Source organism: Mustela erminea, chromosome 1, assembly GCF_009829155.1.
Source record: "Mustela erminea isolate mMusErm1 chromosome 1, mMusErm1.Pri, whole genome shotgun sequence".
Lineage (NCBI taxonomy): Eukaryota > Metazoa > Chordata > Mammalia > Carnivora > Mustelidae > Mustela > Mustela erminea.
Genome location: NC_045614.1, coordinates 118069679 through 118089311, shown reverse-complemented (window position 1 = coordinate 118089311; position 19633 = coordinate 118069679). Strand labels below are relative to the sequence as shown.

The 19633-nt window shown below is 36.8% G+C and overlaps 1 protein-coding gene across 2 annotated transcripts; it reads left to right on the top strand.

Annotated features, from left to right (window-relative positions):
- Positions 1-8: 8 nt before the first annotated feature.
- Positions 9-16025, top strand: NDUFB5 (NADH:ubiquinone oxidoreductase subunit B5). Of its 2 annotated transcripts, XM_032340244.1 has the most exons (6): positions 13-255; positions 8015-8103; positions 9201-9267; positions 10789-10850; positions 11899-12005; positions 15374-16025. In XM_032340244.1, the coding sequence occupies exons 1-6, from the start codon at positions 132-134 to the stop codon at positions 15492-15494; spliced, it is 570 nt and encodes a 189-aa protein (XP_032196135.1). In that variant the 5' UTR covers positions 13-131; the 3' UTR covers positions 15495-16025. The 2 variants fall into 2 exon arrangements, with proteins under 2 accessions (XP_032196143.1, XP_032196135.1); XM_032340252.1 differs by lacking the exons at positions 8015-8103; positions 9201-9267 and having other exon boundaries at positions 9-255.
- The last annotated feature ends 3608 nt before the right edge of the window (positions 16026-19633 follow it).

The window sequence follows — 19633 nt, the reverse complement described above, 5'->3', positions numbered from 1 at the left end:
ACCGGATGGAGAAAACAGAAAGAGGCTCTGCCCTCACTCAACATGGTCACCTTCTGCCTTCGTCCTGGTTCGTAAATTGGCTCTTTCGGCTCCCGTTACTTCCCCCAGTTTGTCAACTGCCCGTAGTAGCCATGGCGGCCATGAGCTTATTGCAGCGGGTTTCGGTCACTGCAGTGGCTGCTCTCTCCGGCCGCCGGCTTGGTACTCGGCTCGGATTCGGGGGCTTCCTCACCCGTGGCTTTCCGAAGACTGTCGGTGGGTGCTAGCTTTGGGAGAAAGCGCGCTCAGGGGATGTGGGGTGAGAGATGGGAGAACTCTTCCCGGGTGACCTTGGTGAGATCTGGGAGAAATTGAGGGCCTGGGGCTTGAGAGAAGAGACGGAGCGTGGTCTTTGTGAGAAGACAAGGGTTTTTCTGAAGTAATGAGAGCGTTCGCGTTTCAGTTGTTAATTAGCATTTGTGAAGCACTTTGCCTCTCTGGCATTCCACTTGGTGCTAATTTGCGGATGAAGTAGGGGTTAAAAGGACATATAGCTGAGTCCTCTGTTTCTCAGGCACCAGATTCTTTGTATGTTCCACCCACACCACGTACTAGTCCCACAAAATTGGAAGTCACGTTGCCCAGGAGCCCACCGATGCTAAGTAATAGATAACGTAGGTGGAGAGGCTCAGGGCTCCCTCATTTAAGTAGGCACAGTGCCTTCACGATATTTTTAGGATCCATATTTCTTTCAAAACCAAAGGGGGGGGAAAACCCATGTTTTTAGGGTTAATGTTAATGATATGTGGTAATGAATCCAGCCTGGATTGTATTCGTTTGATAGCAACAGAGTCATAAAATGATAAGTTTTAATAACTTCTTAGAAAGGAAGGGGCTCATGCAGGAAAGTCGCTAGGTCCAGGAAGGGCATGGTAAGGCTAGTTGGAGCTTCTTGGAGACTGTATTGACTTATAGGAGAATGAATAATCGTAATAGCAAAGCCTCAGATGCCTTGTATTCAGTCTAATTCTTTCAAAGACTGCAAAGTACGTACAATGTTATTATCCCCATTTTACTAATAAAGGAACTGTGACTTCATTATTAGAAAAATAATGCAGTACTGCATCAAATTTAATAATAGTAACAGTAGCTAACATTTATTGAACACCTATGTGCCATGTGCCATCCCAAGATTTTTAATGTATTAATTCGTTTAATGCTCTTGGTAAAAAATATACCATAAGCTATCTGCTCTATGCAATACAAGCAGGTAGAGAGGAAGTGAAGCCAAAAAGGTCTCCACCCTCAAAATATCTGTTTATCCTTTTTCTTCTCCCAGTTTAATTTGAGTTATGTCACTTCACATGATGAAGCATTATACAGACACTTGTTGCAAAAATGATGGGAAGAACCAGTGGTATTGAACAAATTTCCAGCAGAAATTTGAACCTGTTAAAAAACTACACGTGCAAACATTTTTTGATAAATTCTGTTTGTAAGCCATTTCTGATTACAAATAATCCTCTTCATATACTTGCTGGGGATAGTATTTAATCATGCCTTGCTGGAGATAAACTCAGGTCAAATCTCATTCCCAAATCCTCTTTATACATTATTCCCCATTCATGGAATTCTGGAAGGATCTATAATCTACACCTGGGAGCAGGAAAGGATCTAATAGCTATGCTAGAGTTACTGTGTTTCAGTCTTCTACCTGCTTTCCAAGGTATTTTGCAGGTAGTCTCATCTCTCACCATGGAATAAAAGGTTTTAATTTATTACTGCTTGTGTCTGCTCCTATGAGACTGTAAGATCCAGCAGTGAAGAGAACCTTGCCTTGTTTTGTTTTGCCTGGAGCTAGACTGCCTATGTTCAAATCCTGCCTTCAGAGTTTAGTAGCTATGTGGCTTTGGGTCATCATATCTTGGAAGCCAAGTGGAAGGCAATTACTTGGAGCCTATGTTTCTTCATCTTTAAAAAAAAGAGGATGTTTATTACAACTATGCTTATATTCTGTTGACAAGAGAAATAAAATAAATCTAAACTCTTTCCTACTGACAAGAATTTATAACTGAGGGGCGCCTGGGTGGCTCAGTGGGTTAAGCCTCTGCCTTCGGCTCAGGTCATGATCTCAGGGTCCTGGGATCGAGTCCTGCATCAGGCTCTCTGCTCAGCGGGGAGCCTGCTTTCTCCTCTGCTCTCTCTGCCTGCCTCTCTGCCTACTTGTGATCTCTCTCTCTGTCATATAAATAAATAAAAAATCTTAAAAAAAAAAAAGAATTTATAACTGACAAGAATTTATACGTTTCTGCAAAAGTTTGCGTCTTTTTAGAGTGTCATTTTGAAAGGTACTTATTTTACCATAAGAACTGCTTTAAAAAAAAAAAAAAAAGAGGGTGAGTTTTAACCTACCTCATAAGAAACTTGTGAGAGAGAGTGGGAAAATCTACAGCACCTGGATTTAGAAGCATTAGCCTTCTACAGAGCTCTGTGGCTACCCCTTTCTTAAACATCTGGTACTGTCCCGTTATCTTCATTCACTGTCATTGAAAACCTTAATCAGGAGGTAAGTAGATGCAAGTATTCTATTTTATTAAATTATTTATTGTCTTATATCAAAGGATTCGAGAAATAAGCTTAAGTTCTTCCCTCAGCTGCAGGAGCTTTAACTTGAAGACTGATGTGTGCATATTATGGTTTAAAAAAACTGAGGAGAGTATTTAAATGACTATATAAACAAAAGAGTATGGAGTTAATTCAGACATAGAAGGTGAGACATTTTAACTAGATTCTGGATAGTTTTATTTTATTTTATTTTATTTTTTAAAGATTTTATTTATTTGACAGAGAGAGAAATCACAAGTAGGCGGAGAGTCAGGCAGAGAGAGAGAGAAGCAGGCTCCCGCTGAGCAAAGAGCCCGATGCGGGGCTCGATCCCAGGACACTGAGATCATGACCTGAGCCGAAGGCAGCGGCTTAATCCACTGAGCCGCCCAGGCGCCCCTGGATAGTTTTAAAATTGCAATTGGCAGAAAAGTAGAGGGTGTATTTTCTTTTTTTTTCTTTCTTTCTTTCTTTTTTTTTTTTAAAGATTTTATTTATTTGTTTGACACAGAGAGAGAGAGATCACAAGTAAGCAGAGAGGCAGGCAGAGAGAGGGGGAAGCAGGCTCCCCGCTAAGCAGAGAGCCCAATGTGGAGCTCAGTCCCAAGACATCGAGATCATGACCTGGGCTGAAGGCAGAGGCCCAAACCACGAGCCACCCAAGTGCCCCAAGGATGTATTTTCTGATAGATCTGAATGTGGGACTCTCGGGATAGGTAAGTGTTGAGAGAAAAGGCTTAAGAACGGAAAGTTGGGGTTAAATTGGAGGAGTGGAAGGACTGAATATGAAACCAAAGTATCTTAACTCTTTTGTAGGCTGCAGAGAGAGAATGTTTTAGCGGGAGAGCAACATCAGTAGTGTTTTGGGAAGATGCTTCTGAATATTGGTTGACTTCTAAGGGGGTGTTGATTACTTTAGCCAGTGAGTGAGGTGAAGACGGCATGGAAAGAAATACAAAATTTGAATCTTAGAATCAAGAGGCCTTGTCAGCTGATGAACGTGGAGTAGGTGCAAGGAAGATGAGTGAGATTTTTATCCTGGGTAATTGAGTTGGAGTCATTAACTGGGAATAGTCTGAGAATGAGAAAAAGAAAATGGCCAGTTTTCTATTATTGTCATGAAGACCCAAAATCTACCTTATCTTATTTGTTCCTTACAAATACCACAGTTGTCAAAAACATAACTTTCCTGAGGTTATTTGCATTAAAAAAAATTAGTTATTGAGGGGCGCCTGGGTGGCTCAGTGGGTTAAAGCCTCTGTCTTCGGCTCAGGTCATGATCCCAGGGTCCTGGGATCAAGCCCTGTGTTGGGCTCTCTGCTTAGCATGGAGCCTGCTTCCTTCTCTCCTTTGACCTGCTTCTCTGCCTACTTGTGATCTCCGTCTGTCAAATAAATAAAATCTTAAAAAAAAAATTTAGTTTCATAAAGCTAAATTAGTTTCATAAAGCTAAATGAAAACCTAGTTGAGAAATTTCAGGCTTTAGAGAATGGTAGAAGGTGTGTATTTTGGTGGAAGGAGAATCGAGTTCCAGAAATCCTGGCAGTCACCTGGTTGTAAGCAATGTTCACCCTAATATTTTTAGATTGTAAGCAGATGGCCTTACTATATCAATAACAAATCATGAACGTTTAGAATATTTGAAAAGAGTTTAGTGCTATGAAGTATACTTTAGAACAGCTAATAGTAATACTAGTTATTTACCACATTTAATGACAAAAATAATTATTGTTTAACATTAGGGTATTATATGTAAAAAAAGCAAGCAATTCACTTTCCTAACTGCATTAATATTACTAGAATGCAATCAGACCAAGCATTCTCCCATAGTTTTTTGTTACATTTTCCATATCTATGAATAGTGTTTTTCATAATCAGTTGTCCTTAAAACGTGCAGAGTGTCATCCGTCTCACTTTCTGTGGAGTATGTGTGTTTGTGTGTGTGTGTCTTTCTGTCTGCCTTTCTGCCTGATTGAAAAGGAAAATTGGGAGGACACTATCTCTTCTGAGTAGATTTACTTTCAGAAGGCAAGGAATGATCCTGACTAACATTTAGTTTACTTAAGAAATGTAAATTCAACAATATTTATGGGGCACCTTCCATGTGGCAGACACTAAAGATACTGTAGATAAAGTACTGAATAATCTATTCCTTCACCTGTTGGACTTCAGCAAAATAATCAGGCTTAAAAAAAAATCAGGCCTAGTGTGTATTGTTCTAAGGGAACTAACCAAATGATGTTAAGGAGGGTAAGTGGGAGGCCAGCTTTAAATAGGGTAGCCAGAGAAGACCTCTTCGAGGAGGTTACATTTGATCTTGACCCTGAAGCATGAGGTATGGAGGTAACTATTCAAAGAGCCTGGGGGAAAACCTTTCGGAAAAGAGGAAAGTAAGTCCAAAAACGTAAGTCCAAAAAAAGAGTTCTCGGAGTTGGAAGGGAATCATTCAGACTAATAAAGTCCAATGGTATGCCCTTTTGTTCTAAGATAGGCCATATGTTCAGATTCTTTGAGGAAAAGGACCTTAGAAATCCTCTAGGCCAACCCCCAGAGTATCCTTGTTACCTCCCATTGTTGATATTGAATAACTCCATAAAGGGGAACTGGAGATATAGTCCAATTTTATTTTGAACCAGTAAAATTGTTAGAAATTTGTTCCTTGTATTAAGCTGAAAATTTTTCTTTCACACATTGATCCTAGTTCTTCCTTTCAGGCCAACATAGACTAGTATAAGCCCTTTGTCATGGGACAGTCCTTTAGCTTTTTTTTTTTTCCCCTTTTGCTATTTAAAGACATTTATCTGGTTTCTACCCAGACTTCATTTTTGTAGGCCAATCCGTTTCAGTTCTTTAAGGTTCACTGTATCAGTTTCCAGGTTGTTTGCCATCCTGGTTGCTAAAATTGGAGTGTCCTCCAGATTGTTTCTCTAAAACAGTGTGCTCTGGGATGGATACACTTCTGCAGGTGTGGTTAGGAGATTGGGGTGGATGCTCCTCCTATTTTGACCCTATGCTTCTAGAACATAAGATTAAGGTTGAACTGTCTTTGGCATTCTTGGTAACAACACCACACCAATGATTCTTCTTCTTTTTTTTTTTTTTTAAAGATTTTATTTATTTATTTGACAGAGAGAGATGACAAGCAGGCAGAGAGGCAGGCACAGAGAGAGGAGGAAGCAGGCTCCCTGCCGAGCAGAGAGCTCGATGCGGGGCTCGATCCCAGGACTCTGAGATCATGACCTGAGCCGAAGGCAGTGGCTTAACCCACTGAGCCACCCAGGCACCCCCCCCAATGATTCTTCTTAAACATGTGAGCAACTTTCAGAGGATGCAGTCAGGAACTCCACTTACTCTATTTAATCCTTTTAGAATCAGCCTTTTGTAAATGTGTATGAAGAAGCAAGATGGGACTGGGGAGGGAGACATCATAAGACACTCTTAATCTCAGGAAATAAACTGAGGATTGCAGGGAGTTGGGGGGTGGGAGGGATAGGGTGGCTAGGTTATGGAAATTGGGGACGGTATGTGCTATGGTGAGTGTTGTGAATTGTGTAAGACTGATGATTCACAGACCTGTACTCTGGAAGCAAATAATACATTATATGTTAATAAAATTTAAAAAAATGAGTATGAAGACTTCTGGGATCCCACTTCATCATCAGTGTAGAAGTCACTCTGGTAGTAGTAGCTTTGTGTCATCAGGAATGTCATTTTCACCTCATCCAGGCCTTCTTGTATAGACGTCTTGACCTCTCAGGGCTGTGGAGAGAGCCTTTTGGCAGGTTACTGAATTAAGTAAGCAGCACCTTTGGGTGTAATCAATCAATCAATTACCCCTTACAAATTCACCTAAATTGCTATTTCGCTCAGCTTAATATGCACCTTCTTCATACTCCCCCATCCTCACCATCCTGTGTAAATAGGAACTCCTGGGCCTGTTTTTCTCTGACATTGCATCCTGTTTCTTCTCTGTTTTGTCCTTACAGATGTCTAATTATGTTTATTTGTTTCTCCCAGCGGGATCTATATCCCTTTGAGACTGTAGGCCTAGCATAGGACCTCTAAATAGTAGGCACTTAGATATTTATTTAATTAATGAGTGGTGTATACTGTTATCCAGCCCTTTTTCCCCCACGTAGTCCATAGAGAATTCCATTGTATCTTTCAAATTGTTTTCTGATATACATAATTACTTTGTCACATGCTCTTGTTATTTTAGAAGCCTTAATAGTATGAATTGTACCCAGTTAATTCATGCCAGCTTCTAATTCTTCTATGAATTAAGCTCCTAAATTCATTACAAGCTGCTGTAGGTGATGCCAAAATTAAGAATACAGTTCCTGTATTCTTAACTTCAAGACATTTATATTTCAATGGGACGTTTATGTTTCAGTGGGAACAGTGAAAGCAAGTATGAATATCACTAGAATATACAGCAGTTGAAAGGTGGAGATCTCACATGCTTGGAAAGAGGGCTGGTTTCTTGGAGGATAAAATGTCATCTGGGCCTAAAGAAGACATTTCAGGAGAGGGGAGGGCATTCCAGACATTTAAGCTTGAACAAAGGATACAATCTTTATGAGCTCTGTGATGACTGAAATTCCTCTAATGGAAAGTAGTTTTTATCCCACAATGACTCTCACGCGAAATTTCCTTGAATACAGTCACACTCAGCAGAAACAGTAACTTCACTTTCCCAGTAACAGTAAGATCCTTTCTTGCTTTCAGGGGAAAGGGCTTACAGAGTTGGCAGTGGTCCTTCCAGACATCCAGGAAAGGGAAATCATGTAGAAAAAAGATCAGGAGTGAAATTCTGCCTCAGTTTATCTCCAGTGAGAATTGATTACATACCATCTGAGTGAGAATATGAAGAGGATGATACTCACAATCCGAAACGTATTACCGAGTGATTTTATCGAGAAACGTATTACCGAGTGATTTTATCGAGATACGTTAGAGTGTTTACTTTTGAACAAGTTCAAATTCCTGCTGGAGATATGCTGAATAGATGTCTTTCTATCTAGTTTGCTGTGAGCTCCTAATGTATATTGTCTCATCATGTGAAATGACACAATGTAAATTAAGTTTATTTACTTAATAACTGTAGCAAATATTTATTGTAGAGGTAAACAAAGATAAGTAGCCTGCCAAGAGTATCTGACCTTCTTGCCTGCAATGGAAACAAATTCAAACAATGATTTAGATATTTCTTTAATGTTGAAAAATGGAGAGAACTATAGTTTGCAACAGTACACCAGTCTCTGTTTAAAGATAGCTACTCTGCCTTTAGTACTCAAATAAAAATATGTATTTTTATCTTAATACACATTAAACATTTATGCGTGTATATTTTCTTATAACCTGCTTTGATTTCAGAATATAACAGTATAACTTGAGCCTTGCATATAACAGGGTAGTTTAATATTTCCAGCTCCTGTGCGACATAGTGGAGACCATGGGAAAAGACTATTTATCATCAAACCATCTGCATTCTATGACAAGCGTTTTTTGAGTTTAATGGTGAGTTAAAAATTTTGCTGAACTAAACTCTTTACATACAAATAGGAATGTGGGGTTTTGGGGTTTTTTTGTCTATTTAGGGAACATCTTTCATTTTAAAAAGATGTTATTTTGTAAATTCATATTTCTTTTCTCAATTGATACTGAGATTTTGTAGTAATGTCTGATTTGTTCCTGAATTTCTTTTTAAATTAGTGAACCTTTACTTCTTCATAGAAAGGACTCATATGCATTAGAGGTAAAATTTGAGCCATTCCCTTGTTCTTAAGATTGTGGGGTTTTGAAATATAATCTGTGGTCCCTTGCACATGTACACACACACACACACACACACACACACCCCAAAATCTATAAATTATAGGACTTTGAAAATGTATTTGCTTGGGGATAGTTATCCGTATTACTTAAATATTCTTTAAATTACCAGGGAACTCACTGAAAAACTTCTTTAAGTAACTCCATTATTTTGGATTATAATTTTTTATTTCTGTATTGTTCAGGAACATTGATTTCAGAGGATCAAGTGGGCTACTGGCTGTATATTTGTATTTCAAGGTTCTATAAGGAAAAGGAGAGTCTTGGAAGATGGAAGAGTGTCTGGACTCTGCCACGCTTCTTTCAGCTGTGACCGTTTGAGCAGTGGCTGCCCTCTAGATCTCTTGCTTGCCCTTTGTGCTTAATGTCCCTCTTCATCCTCATGGTTGAGCTCCCACATTTCTTGTCATCACCAACTCAAACTTTACAGTGGTTGAAATCACTCAGATGTTTTTACCATTTTCATCTTACTACAAAAACTTCTCAACTATTATTACATTGTGTCAACCAAAAAATGAAAAACCACTTAAATAGATGTGGTATTATATAATTAATTCACCCTTACTTTTTTCTTTCATTTTTAGTGCCAAACATAGGCATCTAGAAGTTAGAGTAAAAGAAAATCTCAGAAATAATTTGGTACCACATTTCCAATTTGGCCAGTTTATTTTGTAAAATAAACTGTAAGGAAGGCAATGTAAGGAATTAAAAAATGATAGTTTGAGAGTGGGGAAAGAGAGTTAGGAAATGGTTATTTGAAAACCATTTTTTAATCTCAACAGAAATTCTACATTTTGTTGACTGGGATTCCAGTAGCCATTGGCATAACTCTGGTGAATATATTCATTGGTAAGTACCTCTCTGACTGAATTGGTAAAATTTTAAGACCTCTGTACATTAACAACAGAAGTTATGGATATTATAAAGAAAGTTATTTGTTTTTTAATCTTTTTTTCTTTTTTTTAAGATTTTATTTATTTATTTGACAGAGAGAGGGAATACAAATGAGTTAGTGGCAGGCACTGCTGAACAGGGAGCCTGATGCAGGACTTGATCCCAGGACCCTGGCATCATGACCTGAGCCAAACAAAGGCAGAGCCACCCAAGTGCCCTGAGAAAAATTATTTAAATATTAATATAGGCATGAGATTTTATTTTACAGTAACCAAATAACAATCTGCAATACTATACAATGTTTTTTTAACATTTTTTTTTTCCCTCCAAAAACCTTTAAGGTCATCAACTCTGTAGAGGCTACAAAAGGCTTCAGAAAACCTTGTTAATCTCCTCCTCATTATTTCTCCAAACCAGCTTTGACAAATCTGAATAAGGAAAATAGAGAGGTGGAAGAGAGGCTAAGTGATGGAAGAATTTTTTTTATTCTTCTTGGAACACATAAAATTATAATCTTCTAAATAATAAAGAATGAAACTATGAAAGACAGCTAACATTAGGATTCCATGGGAAATTCTGCCCAAAGTACTTCTAACATCTTGAATTCTAAAATGCTTTGTCTGGCAGTGATAGGAAAAACCAAAAGGAATGTGTTCTTTATTATATTTTGTTATACTATATAAAAACAAAGTTTGAAACTCTTATATAACGTCTGTAGGCAATGCCTTACACATAGAAGACATCTAAAAATATCTAATGAATTAAATGATTTTCAGCCACATTAAAGTGACTAAAATACAGTTGCTCCTTGATCCTTGAATAGTATTGGGGTGTCAACCCCCTGCTCAGTCAAAAATTGCATGTAATTTTTGACTCCCCGCAAAATTTTAATAATAGCCTATTGTTGACCAGAAGCCTTATCAATAACATAAAGAGTGGATTAACACATACTTTGTTTTTTTAATTATATAGTGTATTCTTATTAATAAAGTAAGCTAGAGAGGGGCACCTAGGTGGCTCAGTTGGTTAAGTGTCCACCTCTTGGTTTCAGATCAAGTCATGATTTCATGGTTGTAAGATCCAGCCCCACATCAGGTTCGGCCACTCCCCAGCAGAGAGTCTGCTTCTCTCCTTATCCCTCTTTCTCTGCCCCTCCCCACCTATGCATATGCTCTATCTCTCAGATAAATAAAATTAAATGAAAAAGTTAAGTAAGCTAGAGAACAAATGTTACTAAGAAAATCTTAAGGAAGAGAAAATACATTTACAGTACTATACAGTAGAAAATCCCATGTGTAAGTAGACTCATGCCATTCAGACTCATGTTGTTCAAGGGTCAGCTGTGTTTTAATCTTCATTGGTACAAACAGAAGTTCCTTTAAAATCACAAGAAGTTGGTTTCTTACTTAAATGGGGAAGAATTAATATTATAAACTCCTGATACTAAAATTGGACATCACTGTTTTCTCTTATTAGGTGAAGCTGAGTTAGCAGAGATTCCAGAAGGCTACATCCCAGAACACTGGGAATATTTCAAGGTGGGTATGGGCCATTGAAAGTTACTTTCTGTTGGGTGTCTTGTCGGTGCACTGATTAATGTCTTAATTTAGCAATTACAATACTGTTTTTTATTCTTTTCGATAACAAGTAGATGATACATTTTGTCCTAACTTTTTACAAGCAACTTCTTTTGGTAATTTTCTGTGTTTTATTACTTTAATCTTCATGGTGTTTTTTTTTTTTTTAAAAGAATGACTCTGTAGTGTGTTCTTATCCTAGCAGAGTAACAGTCAGCATTTATCCTCAGTTCAATGCCTGAGGAAAGATGTTACCTGTGCTAATGCTAGCAGTTCTTTATTGAGCATCTGCTGTGTAGCAGGCATTATGGTAGTAATTTGCAAATATTCTCTTATTCCATGTGAAATGTGCTATTATTATTCCCAGTTCAGAGATGAAGAGACTGAGGCTTAAAAGAGGATAAATGACCTGTCCAAGAAGTAGGGCCAGTATTGGAACCTAGGTAGGCATGGCCCGACAGCCCATACTGTTAGTCATTTTACTATGCTATCACTGCTACTAAAACCTGAAATTAAGTCTGTTACTTGTCTTTATAAGTATTGTAGTGAGATGGCCTTGATTAAATACTATTGTGTTTTATTACCTGAATGAACTGTATTTCAGAAAAGAAATGTATCATTATCGCACCTTAAGGCAGGCCATACAGAGAGAAGGAGTGCTGAGAGAAGGAGCTTCAGTTTTTGATCACCAAACTCTGGGTTTGGTTCCTAAATCTGCCACTTAAGGTACTCCATGTAGTATAATGGCAAAAGCACAGGTTTTGGAGTTAGACAGACCTGGTTTGAGTCCAGATGCTGGCACTTAGTAACTGTATAACATTGTGCAAGTTGCTTGTCTATAAAATGGGGACAAAAATAGTATCCATGTAATGGATTAAAATTATTTAAAGTACATATAAAGTAGTTGGCATTTAGTAAATATTGGTTTAACTGAGATGGCCATTTTAAAGAATAAGAAACTGGAAGAGCAAAGTACTGTTCACAAAAATAAACAAATTTTCTCTTGTAGCATCCTATATCAAGATGGATTGCCCGAACTTTCTTTGATAGTCCTGAAAAGAATTATGAAAAAACAATGGCTATCCTTCAGGTTGAAGCTGAGAAGGCTGATTTACGGTAAAAAAAAAAAAAAAAAAAAAAAAAAAGAAAAGGGAAAAAAGGGAAAGGGAGCAAGGAAGAAAATCCTTTTTTACTGTTGCAAGCCATGAGAAAAAATTTAATAAACTATATCAGCACAGGATGCTCCATGTAGAAGATAAAGATAGGGAGGGAATAGCTTTTTTGGAGTGGAGTTTATAAGTTGGAGACTGAGAGACTATTAGTTGATAATATCTGTCAGAATAAAAGGAATTCTTTTTTAAATCCCACTCTTAAGTGCACGGCAGCCCTCCCCTCCCTCTGCCCCGTCCCCCAGTTTCCTCTCCTCTTCTACCTAGTCTCATATTTAAAAGTGACTACTATTTAGTTATTTCTTACATCTGTTGCTAAAAAAAAAAAAAAAAAAAACTCTTTGCATTAAAAATACACTAGTATTTTTATTTATAAGTATTAATACTAATACTTATCATTTATCAATGTGGGTGGAACTGGAGGGTATTATGCTGAGGGAAATAAGTCAATCAGAGTCAGTTATCACACAGTTTCACTCATATATGGAATATAAGAAACAGTGCAGAGAACCATAAGTGAAGGGAGGGAAAACTGAATGGGAAGTCATCAGAGAGGGAGAAGAACCATGAGAGACACTTAACTATAGGGAACAAACGGGGGGCTGCTGGAAGGGAGGTGGGAGGATGGGGTAATTGGGTGATGTGCATTAAGGAGGGCATGTGATTTGATGAGGCTTGGGTGTTATATGCAACTGATGAATTATTGAACACTACATCTGAAAGTAATGATATACTGTATGTTGGCTAATTGAATTTAAATAAAAAAATAAAAATATATTAACACAAATAGAATCCTCTTATAAACACTGTTTTGCACCCTGTCTTCATTTCTCTTAAATATATCTTGGTGATCTTTCTATAATAGTATATATACCCTATTTGTTTCAATGGCTGGTCATATATTTCGCTGGATGGATGTGCCTTAATTTTTTTGACTAGTCCCGTGTTGTTGGTACTTAGGTTCTTTCCAAGTTTTTTGATAATGTACATAGTGCTATGGTGAATATTCTCATACATAGATTTCCTCATACGCATGTTTATTTAGTGTATCTGAAATATAAATTCCTAGCAGTGGCACTGATAAACCAAATGGTATATGTTTTAAAATTTTTTTTAAGATTTTATTTATTTATTTGACAGAGATCACAAGTAGGCAGAGAGAGAGGAAGGGAAGCAGGCTCCCTGCCGAGCAGAGAGCGCGATGCAGGACTCCATCCCAGTACCCTGGGACCATGACCTAAGCTGAAGGCAGAGGCTTTAACCCACTGAGCCAGCCAGGTGCCCCAAATAAAATCTTATAAAAAAATAATGTTTTAGGGGCACCTGGTTCAGTGGGTTGAGACTCTGCCTTCAGCTCAGGTCATGGTCCCAGGGTACTGGGATAGAGCCCCACATCGGGCTCTCTGCCCTGCGGGGAGCCTGCTTCCTCCTCTCTCTCTCTGCTTGCCTTTCTGCCTACTTGTGATCTCTCTGTCAAATACATAAAATCTTAAAAAAAAGAAAATCCCAGAATTCCTTAGATAAAATTTCCAGACAAAACAAAGTAAAAACAAAATCAAAACCCTGACTTATATCCCCAAAGAAAAGATGCCATTGTGAGGATGGAATGAGAGTACCTACATTTTTTAAAAAGTGTATTTAGGTATTTGGAAAACTGAAGCATAAAAGAAAGATACAAAATAGAAAGGGACTTTCTCCCATAATGGCTCTCCTTAGAGATAACTATTAATTATGACCCTCCAGGTTTTTTAAACTCTCTGCATGTGTACATCTACGTAGTCACAGATGATTACTTTCTATTTTTTAATGAAATGAGAAGACGCTATACACCCTCATTTTATACCTTGCATTTTTTTTTTATTGTGTTAGTCACCATACAGTACATCATTAGTTTTGGTGTAGTGTTCCATGATTTATTATTTGGTGTAGTGATACATGCAATCTGTGCCCCATGTTATGTATCCTTTGGTCTGTTGAAGGGCATTTCTGCTCTTTCCACAGTCTGGCTATTGTGGACGTTGCTACTATAGACCCTGCATTTTTAATTTAACCATATATGAGCATCTGTATTTACTATATATAGGTTTTCCTCATTCTTTTTAACAGGTGCCTAGTAGTCTCTTACAAGGGGGAAACATTAGTCATTTCACCAGTCCTTTTGATGAGTATTTTAATATTTGATTTTGGATAATTACATTCTGATTTTTTTTTTTTTTTAAAGATTATTTATTTATTTATTTATTTAGCAAAGAGAGAGACAGCAAGAGTGGGAACACAAGCAGGGGAGATGGAAATGGAGAAGTAGGCTTCCCACCGAGGAGGGAGCCAGACGCGGGGCTCAATCCCAGGACCCTGGGATCATGACCTGAGATGAAGGCAGCTGCTTAATGGCTGAGCCCCCCAGGTGCCCCTTGGATAATTACATTCTAAAGAATAGAAAAGAAAAAGGATAATATGAAGATACATAATCCTAAAAAAAAAAAAAAAGGAAAGATGTGTACTCTCTTAGATGACAATCACAAAGGTTTGTAATTTCTCATAGACAGGAGATAGGGCTAGTGAGCTGGCTAAGGTTAATAAAGTGAATTATTTAACTGATAAATTTTCAGTCATATGAAAAATTTAATATATAATCTGTAAAAATGGAAGGAAAAAGCTTTGGTGGAGAAGAGACTTTCATTTTTTTATTTATTTTTGAAGTTTTTATCTAAATTCTAGTTAACATATAGTGTAATATTGGTTTCAGGAGTAGAATTTAGTGATTCATCACTTAGATACAGCACCTAGTGCTCAACACAAGTGCACTCCTTAGTACCCATCACTCATTTAGCCCATCCCCCACGCATCTCAGCCTCCTGCAACCCTTTTTGTTCTCTATAGTTAAGAGTCTCTTATGGTTTGCTTTGGAGAGGGACTATTTCAGGAGTATGTGGTCTCCAAGAGGTTTTCTAAAAGGCAGGAAGACAGGAAACACATTACCATTATTCATGTAAAAGTGATCTGTCCAGATAAAGAGCAGGGACAAGAGGAGAGAATAGATTATCAACTCAGGTGGTGTTCTGGTGATTAAAAACAGGATTTGTTGGCTAACTACCTAAGCAAGATAATGAAAGTCAAAAATAAGTACCAAATTTTGCTCATAGGTGCGTATCAGATATATGCATACACATGGATCTATTGAGGTACATGAATACATAAATTCTTTAGATAATACTTTACATAAAAGCAAAAGACTCTCTAGTGGTTATTCTTTATGGAGATAACTTTGCAGTTGGAGATACTGGACTCACAATATTGCTATCCTGTTTGTTACAGGTTACAGGAGCTGGAAGTGCGAAGGTTAATGCGTGCGAGAGGTGATGGTCCCTGGTATCAGTATCCGACTGTTGATAAGGCATTGATAGATTATTCTCCAAAAGCAACTCCTGACAATTAACCATTTATTTCTCTAAATACAAAGTATATTCTCTTTAGGGGAAAATTAATCAGTAAATGTATTCTGTATTTTTGCTCACATGATGAATAAAGTATCTTTCATTGCACTATTTCTCAGCATTGGTGCAGATTAAGACTTTTGTGTGGGATTTCAATTTTTTTTTAGCCTTATTGAGGCATAATTGACAAAATGAAGATATTTAAAGTGTACATTGTGTTGATTGATATACATTGTGAAAGGCAGAATAAGACTTGATTTGTGGATTTTGGCTTCCTCTAAGGTTTATCATATATTTTAAAAACTGGGGCAAATAGGAATTTATGAACTCCTAAGGATGTGACTTTGAAAGTTTAATATTTTGTCTGATAATTGAAAGTTAGAGAAGTCTAATGATGTTAAATATCAGGAAATACAGTAGTTTACATACATGTCTAGATTATCCAAAGGTGATTCAGAATTTTAAATTCTATAATTACTGAACTAACTATATAAAACATTAACATCTTAATAAACAATTTTTCAGTGAACAAATCTCAGTTGAATATTTTCATGCTTTCCGCCTTAAAACTTTTGTCTGTCCCTAAAGTGATTTTTACTGAAGTATAATAGACATACAATGTTATATTAGTTTAGATGTAGTGTAGTATATTATGCTTTTTAAATGCATACACACTTGCACCCGTTTTCTTAGATGCAATCTCTTAAGATTCCTAGAGTCCTTTTTTTGTAAATACTGGAAAAGTTGCACAAGGTAAAATGATTACTGCCAAGATTGTAAAATGTGAGTAACAGCTAAAATAATGGCTATCATTTATTAAGCATTGTTTGTCTGCTGAGCACTGTGTTAAATGATCGTATTTTTTCACAGTAATTTCAGTCACCTTATGAAGTATTATTACTTATGTTTTATGGATAAGAAATTGAAGCTCAGAGATTTTAAACATGTAATCAATATTTACAGAAGTAAATATTTACACTTCAGCTTTCACAATGACCTTTAGCTTAAAAAATCCATTGTTTTCAGGAAATATCTTTCAGTATCCTCATCCCCTGGAGGCACTTCGTGCCCTTTTTAGTCCGTCAAGATCCTTTGGAGTAGGTGCATTTTTCTTATTTCGCCAGAAGAGGGCTGCCTCACCCAACTACTTCCGGATTTTATTCGGTTTCCCTATGCAATCTAATTACCACCTCATAATTCTAACAAAGGATTTGAGGGAAGGGCATGCTGTCTCTAAGCATCTGTTACATGAATCTCTGTTTACATGAGGGCTAAGGAGAATGGAAGCAGATAGGTCTTGAGAATGGTAATTGTAGATGATGCTACATGTATGTACATTTATGTTAACACTTTTAGGAGTTTACAGGTTATTTTCTGGCATTATTAGGTTTTTCTTTATTTTCTCCTTTCTACTAATACAGATGTAAGAAAACAGAACATAGGAATATCGAAAGTATGGCAAATACTCTTAATGCCATCATCCATAAAGAAATTTGAGAAATTCAGTCTTCCTACTTTTAACATAGCTGGGATCATAAGAATTTTTTTTAGGTTTGAATGTGTTTCTTAAAGGGAAATTTTAATGTGTGTGTGTGTCTGTGTCTGTGTATGTTGATTTTTATTTAATTCTTTTGTAATTCAAATGTTTAAGCTTATTATATATTAGTATGACACAGGCAAGGGATAAAGAGGTCATCACAGTAGACATTTTTCCTCCAAAAAGTTTAGTCTTCAGAATAAATGGTAGATGTTAAAGCAGAAGTTACATGCATTGGGTTTGACAGGAAGAATGACACTATAGGATCCTGTGAGATCCCAAACTAGCTTAAGGCAAAATGGAATGATTATATGCTCATTTCATAGCATCTGGACCATACTAGACACTGAGTAAAGATCTGGTGAGTGGATGATACATGGATTTAACATTGTTTTGAGTTATCTTTATTTTTTTTTCTTCTGGGATTCTACAGAGCCCAGCATGGTGTTATAAAAAGGCATGGGCTTGCTGGAATTGAGCAGGCCTCAGACTAAATCCTGAGCTTGCTAATTGCAAGGATAGTAATGATGACTACCATCTACTTGGTATCTGCTAATGTGCCAACACTACACTAGAAACTTTAATCTTCCCTTCTATCTTATATTGGGAAATTGCCATCACTGCTTTGAGCCCTATCTCTAAAAGAAATGATGATCTTCGTATCCCAGTAGTGTTGTAAAGATTACTGGGACAATGTATGTAAAGTGCCTACTACACTAGTAGATAATAGGTGATGAAGACTTCTCTTTGCCAACTATAGATGGAAATTTCAAAAAAATTAATAAATACTCCATATTGTCTCCGCTTCACTTCAAAGAGTGGTAGAGTTACAAGTAGACAGAGCCAATGGATAATGTTTTTGACACTATTTTCAAACCATGGAAAAAGCCTAAAGATTATCCTCATTAAAAACAAATACACTTGAGGCACCTGGGTGGCTCAGTGGGTTAAAGCCTCTGCCTTCGACTCAGGTCATGATCCCAGGGTCCTGGGATCGAGCCCTACATCGAGCCCCACAGCGGGCTCTCTGCTCGGCAGCGAACCTGCTTCCCTTCCTCTCTCTTCCTGCCTCTCTGCCTATTGATGTCACTGTCTGTCAAATAAATAATAAATAAAATCTTTGAAAAAAAAAAGAAACAAAGAAATACACTCTGCTGGAGATCAAAAAAGAGTTTGCAGTAAATTCCTGGGCTCAGTCTCTTTCCTTAAATCACTATTTTTCAAGTTTCAGTCCTTGATTTTAATTTTCTATTTTGCCTCCAGGTATGGTATATACTAAATATTCTCTTTAAATTGACCTTTTTAAACTTTAAGTTGAAAAAAGAAATGTTAACATCGTGACGATGAATAGGAAATCAGCCCCTTGTCATAATTAAGAAGTAATCGCAGATATAACTATTCTATTCCCCCTAGATTCTGTTGCCCAACCAAAGTTGTGGGCCTAAGGCCTGGCTCTCTTTTTGTTGAAAATGAAGAATTTAAAAAGAAAATTAGTGTTAAAAACATGCCAGTACCAAATGGAGTCTTTCCTTGATGTAATCAAATGGAGAATTGAAAAAGCAATAACTTAGTCATGAAGTGATGAATTATATCCTCTAGTTACATGCCCACATCATAGTGGTTTTGTATTTTGTCATTTTTTATTTAAGAATAATTGGCATGCAATATTGTACTAGTTATAGGTGTATAACAGTCATTCAGTATTTATATACATTATGAAATGGTCACTGCAATAAGTCTAATTATCATCTGTCACCATTTAAAGTGGTTGCAGTATTATTGACTCTATTCCCTATGGTGTACATTATAACCCCGTGTCTTATTATAACTATAAATTAGTATTTTTTAATCCCTTTCACCTGTTTCGTCCACCACCCAACACCCTTTCCTCTTCCATCACTTTGTTTTCTGTATTTATGAGTCAGTTTCTGTTTTGTTTTTTAGATTCCACACAAAAGTGAAGTCATGGTACTTCTCTTTTTCTGTCTGACTTACTTCATTTAGCATAATACCATCTAGGTCTGTCTGTGTTGTCTTAAATGGCAAGAATTCGTCCTTTTTTATGGCTGAGTAATATTTCATTATATATAAGTGTCACATCTGCTTTATCCATTCATCATGGATGGACATTTTGGTTGCTTTCATATCTTGGCTATTGTAAATGATGCTGTGATGGCATAGTAATGCATATATCTTTTCAAATTAGTGTTTTCACTTTTTTTTGGATAAATACCTAGAAGTAGAATTGCTAGATTGTATGGTAGTTCTACATATGTCCACATTTTATAAATTTTTACATATTTTATTAAGATGGCACCACTATTGACATTGAAAAATATGTAAATAAATATCTTCTAACATATCAATTATAATTAACCTTAATTCACATTTTGATTTTTTTTAAGTTATATATTAATTGCTAAAGCATATCACTTAGCATCACATTCAGTTAATTATCTAGAAGCAAAGTTGTTCAGTACTGCACATCAGAATCCAACCACAGAATTTCTTTTTGGAAAGCATTTGAACAGAACCTACTTAGAGCCATGATCTCTTTTCTAATTCAAGCCTAATCACATATTTAGGAATTTATCTTAAGGAAAT